Raw genomic sequence first — 15000 nt, 5'->3', positions numbered from 1 at the left:
CTTTGTCAGAAGCCTAATTATAGACCAGCGAGAGATGGGCTAGGGCACAGTCACTCTCTCTGCTTCTCACACACACACACACACACACACACTCCTCTCTCTGCTTCTCACACACACACACACACACACACACACACACACTCCTCTCTCTGCTTCTCACACACACACACACACACTCCTCTCTCTGCTTCTCACACACACACACACACACACTCCCTCTCTCTGCTTCTCACACACACACACACACACACACTCCTCTCTCCTCATGACTCTGATGAAGATGTCATTGTGGAAACGTTAGTCGTTTTATCTGCACCTAATAAACGGGCTCAAATGCCTCGTGTGCTCCAGTGAGTCCTCCTTCATACTCCTCTCTCTTTCTCCTGCCTCCCCCAATCCCTCTCTCTCTCTCTCACACCTCCCACCCGTCTCTCTCTCGCACTCTCTCTCTTTCACACCTCCCACCCGTCTTTCTCTCTCTCTCTCTCTCTCTCTCTCTCTCTCTTTCACACCTCCCACCTGTCTTTCTCTCTCTCCTCCACCTCGTCTCTCACCTCGCTTTCTCTCTCTCTCTCTCTCTCTCTCTCTCTCTCTCTCTCTCCACTTGTCTCTCACTCCTCTCTCACAATAGTGGGTGTAGTGTTGACAGAATTGCAGAGGAAGGGCTTGCTCCCACTGTGACATGGGTCATCGCCGCCTTTTGTGTGAGTGTGTGTGTGTGTGTGTGTGTGTGTGTGTGTGTGTGTGCACGTGCGCTCAGCCACACTGCAGTGTAAACACACACAGGCCGAACTACCCGCCCTTGTAAAAGCCATGATGGAAAAACAGCCAGCAGCTGGTCGGTGTGGTGTGGTGGAGACAGTAGAATCAGACAGTAGAATCGGACAGTAGAATCAGACAGTAGAATCAGACAGTAGAATCAGACAGCAGAATCAGACAGTAGAATCAGACAGTAGAATCAGACAGTAGAATCAGACAGTAGAATCAGACTGTGCTGTGGTGGAGACAGTAGAATCAGACAGTAGAATCAGACAGTAGAATCAGACTGTGCTGTGGTGGAGACAGTAGAATCAGACAGTAGAATCAGACAGTAGAATCAGACTGTGTTGGATTCACATTCAGACAACTTTATTGGTCCCAGAAGGGAAATTAATTTGCAGCCCATAACCCATACACAAATAAAAACACAGACAAAAACATTCACTAGCTAAAAAAAACAAGTTCTATGTTTAGAGACATCAGATCCACATCATACTAGACAGGGGCGGTGCAGCGATAGAATATAACTACAACATAAGTAGCATAGTAGTATAGTAGCATAGTAGTATAGTAGTATAGTAGCATAGTAGTATAGTAGCATAGTAGCATAGTAGCATAGTAGTATAGTAGCATAGTAGCATAGTAGTATAGTAGCATAGTAGTATAGTAGTATAGTAGTATAGTAGCATAGTAGCATAGTAGTATAGTAGCATAGTAGTATAGTAGTATAGTAGCATAGTAGTATAGTAGCATAGTAGCATAGTAGCATAGTAGTATAGTAGCATAGTAGCATAGTAGCATAGTAGTATAGTAGCATAGTAGTATAGTAGTATAGTAGTATAGTAGCATAGTAGCATAGTAGTATAGTAGCATAGTAGTATAGTAGTATAGTAGTGTAGTAGTATAGTAGCATAGTAGTATAGTAGCATAGTAGCATAGTAGTATAGTAGCATAGTAGCATAGTAGCATAGTAGTATAGTAGCATAGTAGCATAGTAGTATAGTAGTATAGTAGTATAGTAGCATAGTAGTATAGTAGTATAGTAGCATAGTAGCATAGTAGTATAGTAGTATAGTAGTATAGTAGCATAGTAGTATAGTAGTATAGTAGCACAGTAGTATACTGTAGTAGCATAGTAGTATAGTAGTATAGTAGCACAGTAGTATACTGTAGTAGCATAGTAGTATAGTAGTATAGTAGTATAGTAGCATAGTAGCATAGTAGCATAGTAGTATAGTAGCACAGTAGTATACTGTAGTAGCATAGTAGTATAGTAGTATAGTAGCATAGTAGTATAGTAGCACAGTAGTATACTGTAGTAGCATAGTAGTATAGTAGTATAGTAGTATAGTAGCATAGTAGCATAGTAGTATAGTAGTATAGTAGCATAGTAGCATAGTAGTATAGTAGCATAGTATAGTAGTATAGTAGCATAGTAGTATAGTAGTATAGTAGCATAGTAGTATAGTAGCATAGTAGCATAGTAGCATAGTAGTATAGTAGCATAGTAGTATAGTAGTATAGTAGCATAGTAGCATAGTAGTATAGTAGCATAGTAGTATAGTAGTATAGTAGCATAGTAGTATAGTAGTATAGTAGTATAGTAGCATAGTAGCATAGTAGCATAGTAGTATAGTAGCACAGTAGTATACTGTAGTAGCATAGTAGTATAGTAGTATAGTAGCATAGTAGTATAGTAGCACAGTAGTATACTGTAGTAGCATAGTAGTATAGTAGCATAGTAGTATAGTAGTATAGTAGCATAGTAGCATAGTAGTATAGTAGTATAGTAGCATAGTAGCATAGTAGTATAGTAGCATAGTATAGTAGTATAGTAGCATAGTAGTATAGTAGTATAGTAGTATAGTAGTATAGTAGCATAGTAGTATAGTAGCATAGTAGCATAGTAGCATAGTAGTATAGTAGCATAGTAGTATAGTAGTATAGTAGCATAGTAGTATAGTAGCATAGTAGTATAGTAGCATAGTAGTATAGTAGTATAGTAGTATAGTAGCATAGTAGTATAGTAGCATAGTAGCATAGTAGCATAGTAGTATAGTAGCATAGTTGTTACGACCCAACCGGGCAGAGTAGCCAAATGTGCCTGGGACCCCAGAAGCAGAGACGGAGACCCGAACAGGTTTCAAAAGTTTAATGAAACAATAAAACTTAACTGGCCTAATGTGTGTGTGTGTGTGTGTGGTCAAAATGTCAATGGGATGTGTACTTGACTATGTGTGTGTCTTGCAAGTGTCTGTGTAACCTATGTGTGGTGCAAGTGTAGATGTAGGGCAGCGTGTTGGAAATGTGCTGCGGAACTAAAACTAACGAGGGAGAGTCCGAGAGGGAGAGTCCAGGAGGTAGTCCAGGGTAGAGAGCAGGGGGGGAGGTCCGTCCGAGGGGATCCGGGGTTGGGAAGCACGGGGGGGTCCAGGGGTAGAAACAAGAGGGAGGTTGGGAGGAGCGGAGGACTAGGAGCTTGGAAGGGGAGTCCGGTGGAGGGCGCGGGTGGAGCTGGGAGACACTGGTCTTACATGGGAGGGAGCCTAGGAGGAATGGAGGAGAAGACAGGGTTAGGACGTTCAAAAAGTTGAGCAAACAATTCTCAAGGGGGCTCTAGAGCAGACTACCACTGACCACAGTTGTCAACGTTCAAGCGCCCGACGTCTGTCTTCCGCAGCCTTAAATAGTGCTGAGCCCAGGTGGTGATTGGCATCAGCTGGCCTGATTGTAACCGTCCACACCTGCTGCGGAAGGAGACGCCGGGCCCAACCTCAATGGTGACGTGCTGAGTGGGACTGGGAACGTGACCGCGACTGGCTCGGGCGTGGGGGCACAACAATAGTAGCATAGTAGTATAGTAGCATAGTAGTGTAGTAGTATAGTAGTATAGTAGTATAGTAGCATAGTAGTATAGTAGTATAGTAGTATAGTAGCATAGTAGTATAGTAGTATAGTAGCATAGTAGTATAGTAGTATAGTAGCATAGTAGTATAGTAGCATAGTAGTATAGTAGTATAGAAGCATAGTAGTATAGTAGTATAGTAGTATAGTAGCATAGTAGTATAGTAGCATAGTAGCATAGTAGTATAGTAGCATAGTAGCATAGTAGTATAGTAGCATAGTAGTATAGTAGTATAGTAGCATAGTAGTATAGTAGTATAGTAGTATAGTAGCATAGTAGCATAGTAGTATAGTAGCATAGTAGCATAGTAGTATAGTAGCATAGTAGTATAGTAGCATAGTAGTATAGAAGCATAGTAGTATAGTAGTATAGTAGTATAGTAGCATAGTAGTATAGTAGCATAGTAGCATAGTAGTATAGTAGCATAGTAGTATAGTAGCATAGTAGCATAGTAGTATAGTAGCATAGTAGCATAGTAGTATAGTAGCATAGTAGCATAGTAGTATAGTAGCATAGTAGTATAGTAGCATAGTAGTATAGAAGCATAGTAGTATAGTAGTATAGTAGCATAGTAGTATAGTAGTATAGTAGTATAGCAGCATAGTAGTATAGTAGCATAGTAGTATAGTAGCATAGTAGCATAGTAGTATAGTAGCATAGTAGCATAGTAGTATAGTAGCATAGTAGTATAGTAGCATAGTAGTATAGTAGCATAGTAGCATAGTAGTATAGTAGTATAGTAGCATAGTAGTATAGTAGTATAGTAGCATAGTAGTATAGTAGCATAGTAGCATAGTAGCATAGTAGTATAGTAGTATAGTAGCATAGTAGTATAGTAGTATAGTAGTATAGTAGCATAGTAGCATAGTAGTATAGTAGCATAGTAGCATAGTAGTATAGTAGCATAGTAGTATAGTAGCATAGTAGTATAGAAGCATAGTAGTATAGTAGCATAGTAGTATAGTAGCATAGTAGCATAGTAGCATAGTAGTATAGTAGTATAGTAGTATAGTAGCATAGTAGTATAGTAGCATAGTAGTATAGTAGTATAGTAGCATAGTAGCATAGTAGTATAGTAGCATAGTAGTATAGTAGCATAGTAGCATAGTAGTATAGAAGCATAGTAGTATAGTAGCATAGTAGTATAGTAGCATAGTAGCATAGTGGCATAGTAGTATAGTAGCATAGTAGCATAGTAGTATAGTAGCATAGTAGCATAGTAGCATAGTAGCATAGTAGTATAGTAGCATAGTAGCATAGTAGTATAGTAGCATAGTAGCATAGTAGCATAGTAGCATAGTAGCATAGTAGTATAGTAGCATAGTAGCATAGTAGCATAGTGGCTCATAGATCACAGGTTCAGAACAGCTTAGTGGCTGCTGTCAGCATTTAGTAGACTGATGGCAGAAGGAATGAAGGACTTGTCATAGCGGTTTGTTCTATATTCCTCTGACCCGAGGGCATTAAGGTGAATTCATTGGCCGGAACATGGTCAGGCTGGCTAATCATCTTTTCTGCCTACTGGGTCACCTGTTTCTCAAAGGCAGCCCAAGTTGCTCTGCCTAATCTTGGAGCAGTGTTGTGTGCGATTATCATCTCTAAGCCTTGTGGAGACAGAATGTGCCATAGGGCAGGGTGGGAGGAGCCTATGTGCTTGATGTAGCCCCGCCCCCTGCGTGCTGGTGGGTGGAGGGATGATGACGGTCTCCCTCCTCCCTGCAGAGCCCTCTGCTACCTGAAAGAGGAGCGCTTTGCTGACGCCAAGCAGGACTGTGACTCAGCACTGGAGCTGGAGCCAACCAATAAGAAGGCCTTCTACAGACGAGCTTTGGCCAATAAGGGCCTCAAGGTAAGAAAGAGGTGGGCGGGACACTTCTGAGATCCCTCTGCAGGATTGGTTAGGCCGCCTATTATCTCCACACCCTTGATTTCAGTGGCGAGTCGTGACACAACACCTGTCATGGATATTGATGGTTGAGCCTTTGGCAATTTGCTTCCTTTGAGTCATTGTAGCTTCGGTTTGTTTTGGACCCACCCAAATTAAGTAATTAAATGTATGTGCGTAAGTCTGTGTGTGCGCCCTTTTGTGTGTGTGTGTGTGTGTGTGTGTGTGTGTGACTGCATTTGTGTGTGTATGTCCGCATTTGTCTTTGTTCATGTATGTAAATGTGTCTACGATGGCTCATATAATTGATATATATATATGTGTGTGTGTATTAGGGTTGCACATTTCAAGGAATTTCATTAGTCGATAACTGTTAACCTTAACAAACAATAGTCGATTAATTGATAAGAACGTCCTGCGCCGGACTTTTCATATTTGTGTCTTCTTCCGCTGTGTCGTTGACATTTCCCGCCATCTCAATTATCCTTCACTACATGGCATGGGGCCCTCATCTCAATTATCCTTCACTACATGGCGTGGGCCCTCATCTCAATCATCCTTCACTACATGGCATGGGGCCCTCATCTCAATTATCCTTCACTACATGGCATGGGGCCCTCATCTCAATTATCCTTCACTACATGGCATGGGGCCCTCATCTCAATCATCCCTCACTACATGGCATGGGGCCCTCATCTCAATCATCCTTCACTACATGGCATGGGGCCCTCATCTCAATCATCCTTCACTACATGGCATGGGGCCCTCATCTCAATTATCCTTCACTACATGGCATGGGGCCCTCATCTCAATCATCCTTCACTACATGGCATGGGGCCCTCATCTCAATTATCCTTCACTACATGGCATGGGGCCCTCATCTCAATTATCCTTTACTACATGGCATGGGGCCCTCATCTCAATTATCCTTCACTACATGGCATGGGGCCCTCATCTCAATCATCCTTCACTACATGGCGTGGGCCCTCATCTCAATTATCCTTTACTACATGGCATGGGCCCTCATCTCAATCATCCTTCACTACGTGGCATGGGCCCTCATCTCAATTATCCTTCACTACATGGCATGGGCCCTCATCTCAATTATCCTTCACTACATGGCATGGGCCCTCATCTCAATTATCCTTCACTACATGGCATGGGCCCTCATCTCAATTATCCTTCACTACATGGCATGGGCCCTCATCTCAATTATCCTTCACTACATGGCGTGGGCCCTCATCTCAATTATCCTTTACTACATGGCATGGGCCCTCATCTCAATCATCCTTCACTACATGGCATGGGCCCTCATCTCAATTATCCTTCACTACATGGCATGGGCCCTCATCTCAATTATCCCTCACTACATGGCATGGGGCCCTCATGTGCAGTCAGACCCTAAATCAGGATTACATTTCATGCAACTCCCGTTGAAAACGTTCGTTCCCCCCAAAAAAGTTCTGTTCCATTAACAAGCAATTAATCAAGTAACCAAATCTTACTCAAGTAAATTCTTATCGGCAATTAATGGATAGTGGATGAACTATTAACATCCCTAGTGTGTGTGTGTGCTCGCGTCCCCAGTATTAACATCCCTAGTGTGTGTGTGTGTGTGTGCGTGCGTGTGTGTGTGTGTGTGTGTGTGTGCGTCCCAGGACTACCTGGCCAGCAGCTCGGACCTGCAGGAGGTGCTGCAGCAGGACCCCAACGTGCAGGAGGCGGAGCGGGAGCTGGAGGAGGTGACTCTGCTCCTCAGACAGAGCCTGGCCGCCGGCTCCCCCGTCAAGCCCAGGAGGAGCGTGCCCATCAGCGAGGTAGGCGCCGGGCTGGAGAGACACGGACCAACGCGTCTGACGTTAGCCACCTGAGATGCTGGGACTCTGCCTCCCTCATCCTCTCTGCATCTGGGCTGACCAGATGACCTGCAGAGCCCACTCACTCCCCCCCTTAATATTCATAGCTCTCCCCTCCCCTCCTCTCATCCATGCTCCTCTCCTCTTCTCATCCCTGCTTCTCTCCTCTCCTCCCTCTCATCCCTCCTCCTCTCGTCTCCTCCCCTCTTCTCTCCCCTCCTCTCCTCCCTCATCTCTCAGGTGGACGGTGAGGAAGAGCAGACACGCGGGACTCCCGCTGACCCCTCCTCCTCCTCCTGCTCCTCCATCGCCGCCACGGACAACCACCGCGCCGCCACCGCCTCCATCAACCTCCGGCCCACCGACGCGTACGAGTTCGGCCAGGCCCTCAACACGGCGCGCGCCCACGGAGACACGGCGGCCTGCGCCCAGCTGCTGACCGCCGTGCCCCCCGAGATGCTCCCCTCCTACCTGAGCAGCCAGCTGGACGCCTACAGCGTCCACTTCATCATGCGCTCGCTGGACGAGCACCTCCTGGAGAAGGAGCCGGACCTGGTCTACCAGCACCTCAGCCACCTCCACACGGCCCCCAGGTTCAGGGTGAGGAGCGCTCCCCCTAACACACAGGACAGGAGGCTTTATTATGAGGAGCGCTCGCCCTAACACACAGGACAGGAGGCTTTATTATGAGGAGCGCTCCCCCTAACACACAGGACAGGAGGCTTTATTATGAGGAGCGCTCGCCCTAACACACAGGACAGGAGGCTTTATTATGAGGAGCGCTCCCCCTAACACACAGGACAGGAGGCTTTATTATGAGGAGCGCTCCCCCTAACACACAGGACAGGAGGCTTTATTATGAGGAGCGCTCCCCCTCACACACAGGACAGGAGGCTTTATTATGAGGAGCGCTCCCCCTAACACACAGGACAGGAGGCTTTATTATGAGGAGCGCTCGCCCTAACACACAGGACAGGAGGCTTTATTATGAGGAGCGCTCCCCCTAACACACAGGACAGGAGGCTTTATTATGAGGAGCGCTCCCCCTAACACACAGGACAGGAGGCTTTATTATGAGGAGCGCTCGCCCTAACACACAGGACAGGAGGCTTTATTATGAGGAGCGCTCCCCCTCACACACAGGACAGGAGGCTTTATTATGAGGAGCGCTCCCCCTAACACACAGGACAGGAGGCTTTATTATGAGGAGCGCTCCCCCTAACACACAGGACAGGAGGCTTTATTATGAGGAGCGCTCCCCCTAACACACAGGACAGGAGGCTTTATTATGAGGAGCGCTCCCCCTAACACACAGGACAGGAGGCTTTATTATGAGGAGCGCTCCCCATAACACACAGGACAGGAGGCTTTATTATGAGGAGCGCTCCCCCTAACACACAGGACAGGAGGCTTTATTATGAGGAGCGCTCCCCCTAACACACAGGACAGGAGGCTTTATTATGAGGAGCGCTCCCCCTAACACACAGGACAGGAGGCTTTATTATGAGGAGCGCTCGCCCTAACACACAGGACAGGAGGCTTTATTATGAGGAGCGCTCCCCTCACACACAGGACAGGAGGCTTTATTATGAGGAGCGCTCCCCCTAACACACAGGACAGGAGGCTTTATTATGAGGAGCGCTCCCCTAACACACAGGACAGGAGGCTTTATTATGAGGAGCGCTCGCCCTAACACACAGGACAGGAGGCTTTATTATGAGGAGCGCTCCCCCTCACACACAGGACAGGAGGCTTTATTATGAGGAGCGCTCGCCCTAACACACAGGACAGGAGGCTTTATTATGAGGAGCGCTCCCCCTAACACACAGGACAGGAGGCTTTATTATGAGGAGCGCTCGCCCTAACACACAGGACAGGAGGCTTTATTATGTCCATATTGATTCAGAATATCTGCTTTATTGGGTTGGTTTCTCAGACACGCTAGGGTCAGTCCACACTGAACCCTATTCCCAGTGCAGAATCTCCATTCACATGTTTATTTACTCCAGGATGTGACCGGTCTGTGAAGACTGCCCCCCAAGTTCTATCTTCAGTGTTAGTGGTCGTGTGGCCACGTGACCCCTGACCCCTGCTGACCCGGTCCTCTGTCTGCTCGGCAGGTGGTCCTGATGCTGCTGGAGAAGAGCGAGCGGCGCCAGATGACCCAGCTGTTCGAGCGCCTGTCGGCCGCCGACGGGGGGCAGTTCACTAGGAACGATGTGCAGAACCTGGCCAACATCTACATCTGACCTCTGACCCTCCCCCCCGCTCCCCCACATCCAGCATGAGCTCAGCTACATGGAGGATCTATGCAAACGGACCGAGGTTACGACCGTAAGCTGCTGGACCGAGTCACGTGCCCAGAGCAATATTATTATTATTATTATTATTATGGACCCAAACACGTTCCTTTCTCTTCCTACATTCTGTTGATGAACTGCATATCTCAGCTCAAACCCCGAGTTTATATTTTCTCTCCAGAAAAAGATACATTTTGCAAATACATAGGCTACTTTTGTACCAGTAACCATTTTTAGAACTAGAGTAGAGTATTGTTTTCGCATTGGGGCCAATGTCTACGCTGATACAGTGATCAGCTAGCATTCCCCTCACAGACCCACGTTTGGCTCGACCTTAACCTTTGAACCCATTCCATATCAGTGACTGACCTACCTACCTAGGCTGTTGGGCAGGCTAGCAGTTGTAATTGAGAGTGAATGGACAGTGATTACACTAAATCTGCCGTGCGTATTAGATGCTCACACACCGGTAGTAATCAGTCAGCAGTAAGTAGTTATATTAATGTCTGGGCTCCCAGGAGTTGTTGATGGGAGATGACTGAGGGTCTGAACCCCTGACCTGATGACTGAGGGTCTGAACCCCTGACCTGATGACTGAGGGTCTGAACCCCTGACCTGATGACTGCAGGTCTGAACCCCTGACCTGATGACTGAGGATCTGAACCCCTGACCTGATGACTGAGGATCTGAACCCCTGACCTGATGACTGAGGGTCTGAACCCCTGACCTGATGACTGCAGGTCTGAACCCCTGACCTGATGACTGAGGGTCTGAACCCCTGACCTGATGACTGAGGGTCTGAACCCCTGACCTGATGACTGCAGGTCTGAACCCCTGACCTGATGACTGAGGATCTGAACCCCTGACCTGATGACTGAGGATCTGAACCCCTGACCTGATGACTGAGGGTCTGAACCCCTGACCTGATGACTGCAGGTCTGAACCCCTGACCTGATGACTGAGGGTCTGAACCCCTGACCTGATGACTGAGGATCTGAACCCCTGACCTGATGACTGAGGGTCTGAACCCCTGACCTGATGACTGAGGGTCTGAACCCCTGACCTGATGACTGAGGGTCTGAACCCCTGACCTGATGACTGAGGATCTGAACCCCTGACCTGATGACTGAGGGTCTGAACCCCTGACCTGATGACTGAGGATCTGAACCCCTGACCTGATGACTGAGGGTCTGAACCCCTGACCTGATGACTGAGGGTCTGAACCCCTGACCTGATGACTGTAGGTCTGAACCCCTGACCTGATGACTGAGGGTCTGAACCCCTGACCTGATGACTGAGGGTCTGAACCCCTGACCTGATGACTGTAGGTCTGAACCCCTGACCTGATGACTGAGGGTCTGAACCCCTGACCTGATGACTGAGGGTCTGAACCCCTGACCTGATGACTGTAGGTCTGAACCCCTGACCTGATGACTGAGGGTCTGAACCCCTGACCTGATGACTGAGGATCTGAACCCCTGACCTGACGACTGTAGGTCTGAACCCCTGACCTGATGACTGAGGGTCTGAACCCCTGACCTGACGACTGTAGGTCTGAGGTCTGAACCCCTGACCTGATGACTGCAGGTCTGAACTCCTGATCTGATGACTGTAGGTCTGAGGTCTGAACCCCTGACCTGATGACTGTAGGTCTGAACCCCTGACCTGATGACTGTAGGTCTGAACCCCTGACCTGATGACTGAGGGTCTGAACCCCTGACGTGCTGATGCAGGTCTGAACCCCTGACCTGATGACTGCAGGTCTGAACCCCTGACCTGATGACTGAGGATCTGAACCCCTGACCTGATGACTGAGGATCTGAACCCCTGACCTGATGACTGAGGATCTGAACCCCTGACCTGATGACTGAGGATCTGAACCCCTGACCTGATGACTGCAGGTCTGAACCCCTGACCTGATGACTGCAGGTCTGAACCCCTGACCTGATGACTGAGGGTCTGAACCCCTGACCTGATGACTGAGGGTCTGAACCCCTGACGTACTGATGCATGCTCTAACAGGATCTTTTGTCCACAAATATGCATAATATCAGGGGGTGAAGCTAGAGTGGCAGTGACCTCAGCTATGTCTAACACACCTTGTGTCAAAATTAAAATTATAGTGCAAATTGCATGACTCAAATTTTAGTGTTTTGTATGATATAAAAAAAAAAGTCAAATCAAACCATGCGCAGGCTTTATTTGAGCAGTGCACTGAGGCGGGGGGGTGTTCCTGCTGGGAGGGACTGAGACGTTAGGGAAACGCCCCTCATTTGATTACCAAATGTGCTCCATCTTCCAATGGAGCAAGCGTGAGCCTTTAACATGGCAGCCATGTCGTCTGGAGCGGAGCAACATCTTTGTGAGATGTGTGCCTTTGGATTTCAGGTTCTTGAGTCGGGTATGTTTTAGTGGAGACTGTACAGATTTCAGAAGACGCTCCACGAGGGAGAATATATTTAAGACGTTATTACCGATTGTCAGATGTTGATGTGTTGTTTTTCAGCCTGTAAATGAATGTACCATGTTCTATTCAGGGAGACGGGCTGGATGTGGAGGCAAGAACTGCATGTTCAGCAGTTTCTGTTCTAAGGTCCAGAACCAGCAGCTTGACCTACCGTTATCTGTAGCTTCGCTAAGAGATGTCAAATGTATTGAGGAGTCACAATTTAATGATTATTTATCAATAAACTGAGATAAATCTACTTTACACAGGCATCTTTCTCTGTTATACAACATACAAAACTAATGGTTGTGAATATATTGTCATAGAAAAAGGCAGAATGACTAAAACTAAGACCATCATTAGGTGGGCGTGTACACTAACTCTGTCACACATGACCAATACAAAAGTTGATATCATTTTTTTTAATTTTCAGATATGCATTGACACATTGTAAAGCAAATTAGCAAACAAATATACAAATACCTTATGCCATTCTGCACAAATTACAAATTATATCTGGCACTAGTGTCCAAAATTGAGTAAAGAAAGAGGGCGGAGAAGGACCATGGGCCAGAATGAGAACCCAGGACAGCGTTGAGGCGAGGGGGGCGACTGCAGCGTGTGGCTGTCCACCAGTCCTGTCCCCAACAATCAGACAGCAGCACGGAATGGCAACAGGACAAACAGGACTGACAGGGTGAAGGACAGAGGACGGAGGACGAGGGGTCCCCCTTCACTCTGTGCATTGCAGTAATAACAATGTAATAAGTATGGTTTAACAGTGCGGGGGCCCAGGCCCTGTCTGGCCCGGTTCATTGCGTAGCATTAGTTAGAAAGCGTGTAGAAAAGTGTGTATTCCCGGGAGGTTCTCCATCACGCTGTCAGAACCTGTCAGAACCGCACCGGACTGAGCCCACAGGTGAGACCGACATCAACGGGTCGACAGGAGTCACATTTAACAAGAGCCTGAGTGCTGTCTTTGGTAGGCAATTGAAAAAGTCTTGATTTCATCAACGGTCTACCACCGTTCTGAATGCATACCCCCCCCAGCAGGGTCCGTTCTGAATGCATACCCCCCCCAGCAGGGTCCGTTCTGAATGCATACCCCCCCCAGCAGGGTCCGTTCTGAATGCAAACCCCCCCCAGCAGGGTCCGTTCTGAATGCATACCCCCCCCAGCAGGGTCCGTTCTGAATGCATACCCCCCCCAGCAGGGTCCGTTCTGAATGCATACCCCCCCAGCAGGGTCTGACACACATTCTGAAATATTTTGTGTTTGTTGTTTAAAGTCTTGAAGACACAATGGAAACAGACAGGAACAGCTTTTTTCCCCCAAGGCACCATGAGATGAACATAGATATATCACCATGAGATGAACATAGATATATCAGCGCTTCTCTTCTCATTCAGTGAGGTGAAACCATCAGCCTGAACTCATCGCCTTGAAAACTCAACGTTGGGAAAAAAAAAGAAGAAAAAAAAACATTGAGCAATTTCACAGAATCGACCAACTTCCAACTTCATTGGTTCTAACTAGAACTCTAAACACGTTCCTCTCAATATGAACCGTGTCCTGGTGGAGGCACGCCTCTCTAACGTTACTGGACCTGGAGGCAGCTGTGAGACTGCCCCCGACCTCTGACCCCACACCCCCACCTCTCTACGTCTGGCTGGTCCGCTCAGCACAACCAGGCCTTCAAACCGCCGTTCTAACACACACCCAAAACCCCAGAAATAAAGAGAAATTGAAACCGAACAGAAGTGGCCAATTATTCTATTCAATTTTAGGCAGAAAATAAAAGAGTATCTATATTGCCTGGTCCCTATTACGTTAACCTTAAACACTACTTGGAGAGTTCTCAAGATTCCTGCGTGGTGTTGCATCCCCACTGAAGAGCCCAAGTGTATTGTGGGAAATGTAGTCATGGCACAGTGGTTTTCTTCACCCACACAGGTTCATACAGGACTGTGGCCAGTTAGATCAATAGAAAAGTGTAGAAGCTGAAGGGTTCTAGTTGTAGTTCTAGCAGACGGGCAGCCAGAGGAATCCGTTATGGGATACAGAGGAGGAGGAAACACCCGCATTCATCATCACTGACAAATCTCTGCTCTGTGGGGAAAAAAACATGGTAAAGCTCCTCCAGTCCTGAAGGTGGAGCCACGAGCACCGACATATCAACTCATCCTGAGCTTCATATAAACCCCAAACACCCGCCCCCTTCAGAAGGGAGGAGCAGGAGAGGCTGTTCTGTTGGTTGGTTAGAGAAAACAAGAGTGACTAGTAGTATGAAGTGTGCAGCACTTAGGGTGTTATATTTGGGTCTGTATGCAGGGGTTCTGACCCGCCGCGGCCGGACGGCTGCTACTGCTCACGTTGTTGTTGTTGTTGTTGTTGTTGGTCTCCTTCGGCAGCTCTCCAGCGCAGGAGTCCAGCTCAGCAGAGCACACCAGGTTGACGTTCTCCTCCATGACATAGCAAAGGGAGGAGAGCTCCAGGCCAGGGGAGGAGGAGGAGGAGGTGGGGGAGTGGGGCGGGGCGGGGCAGCAGGCCTGGGCGGGGCAGGTCTCCAGCCGGTCGTTCTCCACCTCGGGCAGGGGGCTGACGGCGGGGAAGCGGGCGTGGTGCTGGTGGTCGTGGGCGCAGGGCGCCCGGGCGCTCTCCGGGTCGGAGCAGCTGAACTCGGACAGCTGGGAGGAGTGGGACTCGGCCACGGAGGGGAGGCTGCCGCTCAGGGAGGGGGAGTCCAGCTCGGAGCTGGAGGTGGCGCTGCGCTGCTCCAGCAGCTGGGCGTCCATGTCCTCCCGGGTCTCGTTGATCTTGGTGCCTCCTCCTCCTCCTCCTCCTCCTCC

The 15000-nt window shown here is 47.8% G+C and overlaps 2 protein-coding genes across 2 annotated transcripts in view; one reads left to right on the top strand and one right to left on the bottom strand.

Annotated features, from left to right (window-relative positions):
• The window catches only part of LOC311314370 (sperm-associated antigen 1-like), a gene marked incomplete at its 5' end in the record, with an annotated part of 23747 nt that extends 13405 nt beyond the window's left edge, over positions 1–10342 (top strand). The window contains 4 exons of the mRNA XM_084444706.1: positions 5387–5513; positions 7208–7366; positions 7646–8005; positions 9526–10342. Coding sequence (XP_084300832.1) covers positions 5387–5513; positions 7208–7366; positions 7646–8005; positions 9526–9654 — 775 coding nt within the window. The 3' untranslated portion in view covers positions 9655–10342. The remainder of the gene's footprint in view (positions 1–5386; positions 5514–7207; positions 7367–7645; positions 8006–9525) is intronic.
• Positions 10343–13285: 2943 nt separating this feature from the next.
• The window catches only part of LOC311314369 (E3 ubiquitin-protein ligase RNF19A-like), a 36003-nt gene continuing 34288 nt past the window's right edge, over positions 13286–15000 (bottom strand). Inside the window, 1 exon segment of the mRNA XM_084444705.1 lies at positions 13286–14998. Within this exon segment, the coding sequence (XP_084300831.1) occupies positions 14461–14998 (538 nt within the window). The 3' untranslated portion in view covers positions 13286–14460.

The sequence above is a fragment of the Borostomias antarcticus genome (genome assembly GCF_949987555.1).
Source record: "Borostomias antarcticus genome assembly, chromosome: 10".
Taxonomy (NCBI): domain Eukaryota; kingdom Metazoa; phylum Chordata; class Actinopteri; order Stomiiformes; family Stomiidae; genus Borostomias; species Borostomias antarcticus.
This window is presented reverse-complemented; position numbering and strand designations above follow the sequence as displayed.